The 3,656-nt window shown below is 40.2% G+C and overlaps 1 protein-coding gene across 1 annotated transcript; it reads left to right on the top strand.

The window, feature by feature from the left end:
- Window positions 1-598: 598 nt before the first annotated feature.
- LOC120438124 (stonustoxin subunit beta-like) lies at window positions 599-1,231 on the top strand (the record flags this gene model as incomplete). The annotated part of the gene is made up of 1 exon (XM_039608571.1): window positions 599-1,231. A coding segment is annotated over one exon (534 nt), but the record flags the coding sequence as incomplete, so codon positions are not given.
- Window positions 1,232-3,656: the final 2,425 nt, after the last annotated feature.

The raw sequence follows: 3,656 nt of genomic DNA, 5'->3' as shown, positions 1-3,656 counted from the left end.
TAGACCCTCGCGCGCCTCGTCCGCCACCTCTGGTTGGAGCGGCTCCTCCACCGCTCCCGGCAGGAGGAGCCCTTCACCCGGCTCTGGCAGCAAAGGCAGGGAGGTGTCCTTTCCAGCTAAATAGAAGAGGAATATAAAGATAATGAAGGTCACAGTTTGAATCAGTCATATTTCATTCAACACAGTGGTGTACTGACAGATCCAGGATCAGTCCAAATAATCAGCAGTTTGATCCACATATGGATTGAAGTGTATTTGTGAAAATGTTGGACTGTTCCTTTATCAGTGTGTAACAGTCTGTGTATGAGAGCCATGTAATCTCCATGTGTGCATGCTGACTGTGCTGCTCTGACCCCTCCTCCTTTCAGGGTGGAGCCTGCTGGAGTCCGATGGTTGAGACCAGGTCTGAGGAAGTGTAAGTGTGTTTTTAATGTGATTCATGCAAACAAAGCAGCACACATTCAACCACCTTCAAACTGTCACATCACTCATTCACATCTCTGATGTCAGGAGTCCTCATCAAAGTGTCAATCAATGAACAGATGATGGATCAATAACTGCAGCTGGATTGTGTTTGTTCTCTCCATCAGATTCCTGTCAACTCACAATCGACACAAACACAGTGAACACAAACCTCCAACTGTCTGACAACAACAGGAAGGTGACACATGTGGAGGAGGTTCAGTCATATCCTGATCATCCAGACAGATTTAATGTTCGTCCTCAGCTGCTGTGTAGAAATGGTCTGACTGGTCGCTGTTACTGGGAGGTCGAGTGGAGAGGAGACGTTTATATATCAGTGAGTTACAGAAGAATCAAAAGGAAAGGAGACAGTGATGACTGTGTGTTTGGACTCAACGATCTTTCCTGGAGTCTTTACTGTTCTGATGATGGTCCTCGTTCTGTCTGGCACAATAACAGACAAACATCCATCTCCTCCTCCTCCTCCTCCTCCTCTGTCTCTAACAGAGCAGCAGTGTATGTGGACTGTCCTGCTGGCACTCTGTCCTTCTACAGAGTCTCCTCTGACACTCTGATCCACCTTCACACCTTCAACACCACATTCACTGAAACGCTTTATCCTGGGTTTGGATTTTATCCTGGCTCCTCAGTGAGTCTCTTGCTGAGTTGAGTGTAAAGAGTGTCCTCCTGTTAGAGAAACACTCTGACTGTTGAACAGATAGTTCAGTCTGTACATGTCTGTCTCTTTCACTCACAAACACGTTTTCAGATTCATGGATTCAATCAGTTGATGTTTGAAACTCTTCTAAATGATTCCTTGTAAACTTCTTCCTCTTCAGTCCTTTAAAGATGGAAGCTCCCATTATTCCAGGATCCACATGTTGTTTTTCTGTCTTTTTCCACTCAAAGCTTAACAGTGAATATCAGTATGTTGTGTTTCTCTGAAGCTCAGTTCACAACGAGCTCCTCTGCATTTTCAACAAGTCTGAGCTCATTAAAATGAATCCAAATGTTTGATTTCTCTTTCCTAACTCTTTAAAGCCAGTCGGAGCGGGCACGCTCCGTTTTGCGTAACTATTTTTAAATCCCTGTAGAACCGGAACCATGTAAGCTAGCACAATAAAAAAAAAATTTTGCATGTGAAACCGGAAGAGCTGTACTCATATCTTATGCCATCAGCTTGTCCTAAGTCATGGTTTCCTTCCACATATGGCTTTGCAAAAACTGCATAAAAAGCACTTGCAGCAACAAAAACATCAAATTACAGAAACACGCTTTTCCGATCCGATCATCTGTTTATAACACTTCCTACATTGGAATAGACATCAGCACGAACTATCACATGTCCGCCATTACCTGCCCGAAACCTGAAGTGACGTAGTTGACGTAATGACATAGTGATGTATCACGTAGTGATGTAGTTTCTTTTTTTTTCTTTACCTTCGGGATCTTATAAGCCTATACTGGTGTTTTTAAAAGTCATGTTTGACTTAATGCTTTTCTGAATAGTTTCTAGGATGCTTAGAACTCAAATTCCACTGCTGGAAATAGTTTATTTTCATGCACTTGCTTTCTTTTTGCAAATTTGCATTATAATATTTATTTTCGTTTTCCCTGCAGTATATAAAAATTGGTGTATCTCAAAATCAAAACTATGAAGACACTCAAAATACATTTCCTGTTGTTGGAAACTTTTTTGTCCAACTTTTTTGTATGTACAGTTTTGAGGGATAAACCTCTGAAATTTCTCTAACTAGAAATATATGTAAAAAAAAAAAGAAGCAAAAATTATTTTCAAATTAATTGTAGTTTATTGCACTTTTTTGCAATTTATGTAGTGTGACACCATAGACAGACGGAGGGAACACAGAGAAGTGGGGGCAGGCAGGCAAAGAACAGAAACCTAACAAATGGCAAATCACAACAGAATACATACTCTGAATGAACAAGAGCATAAGGAAACACAAAAACACTGAGTCGGCAGGCTCAGGACCGTGACAATAGTAATGTTACCCACTTTTTCTAAAAGTACGTTTGCTTGTGTAAGCTAATTAGCGATTATTAGCTTACTAATGAACGGTAATTTAGTTGTTCAAACTGTGCCATTAGACATGTGACAATGATATTATTTAGACAGCATTTAGAAGAAATACATAGTTAAAAATTTTTAGGTTCATATTAACTCAGTGAGAAGATAACGAACATCAGAACTTTTAGCAATTGCTAGCATGTAGCTACTGGACAATACCATTAAACCTATGGGTAAATGCTGCTAACATGTCCTCACTCGACATCAGAGAAACTATAAAGAGCTATTTAGTTTAAAAATACCTTTTAAACAATGTTACCAGCAACTCTCTGAAGAAAATTCCATGTGCATCAGAGACCCCTCACGCCTGCGGACTGGTACTAATCAACACTGTGTGGAGTTAAGTCTTCACTGCGTGTGTAACAAACTTTACACTGACTTTTAACTCTGATGTTAGAGCTGGTTTACTCCTCATAGAGTTGTAAATACTCTATCTAGGTTAAAATAGGTTTACTCTGAAATATTGACACTGCATTTTTTACTGTGCACCTCTGGAATCTGGATGACCAACGCCTGACCACCAGGATGATCCATGTGTTTGGCTAATGTTTGTTTTCTTTAAGAGTGCATGTAAAGGATTCAGCACAGACAGACAAGTGACAACTGAACAGATGTGCAGTGATTACAGAATAGTTTAATATTGGGCTCATTATCTGACCACTATTGAGTTCATAGTGATAAAATGAGTGAGTGACAAACTTAAGGAAAGTCACTGATTACAATGTGGCATGAAATTGAGATGACGTATGATTTGGGGCAAGTTATGGCAACAGTAGTGGGTTTAATGATTTGAGAAAACCTGCAATGATACTTGTCTCTGTGATGCTGAATACTTACTTACTCTTATGAGCTACAATTGTTTGGAAATGTGAAGTTTGTTTTAACTTAAAGACTTTGTCTTCTAGGATACAGGCTCCAGGTGGAGCTGGGAGTTAGTTAAACAATCTTAACATTTAACTGCTGACTAATGTTTTTAAAAAGGGTTACAGGTGGAGTGGAGCTGCTCCAAGGGACAAACCCTGGAGAATTTTTCAGAGAGAATGTGCAACATCCTTGCGCATGTCTCATTGTGTGGAGTTGACACAGGGCGAGAGCTGTTAAGAGG

Source organism: Oreochromis aureus, linkage group 3 (assembly GCF_013358895.1).
Source record: "Oreochromis aureus strain Israel breed Guangdong linkage group 3, ZZ_aureus, whole genome shotgun sequence".
NCBI classification, from domain to species: Eukaryota; Metazoa; Chordata; class Actinopteri; order Cichliformes; family Cichlidae; genus Oreochromis; species Oreochromis aureus.
Note: the sequence above shows the minus strand (reverse complement) of the source record. Positions and strands in the feature narration are given on the sequence as shown.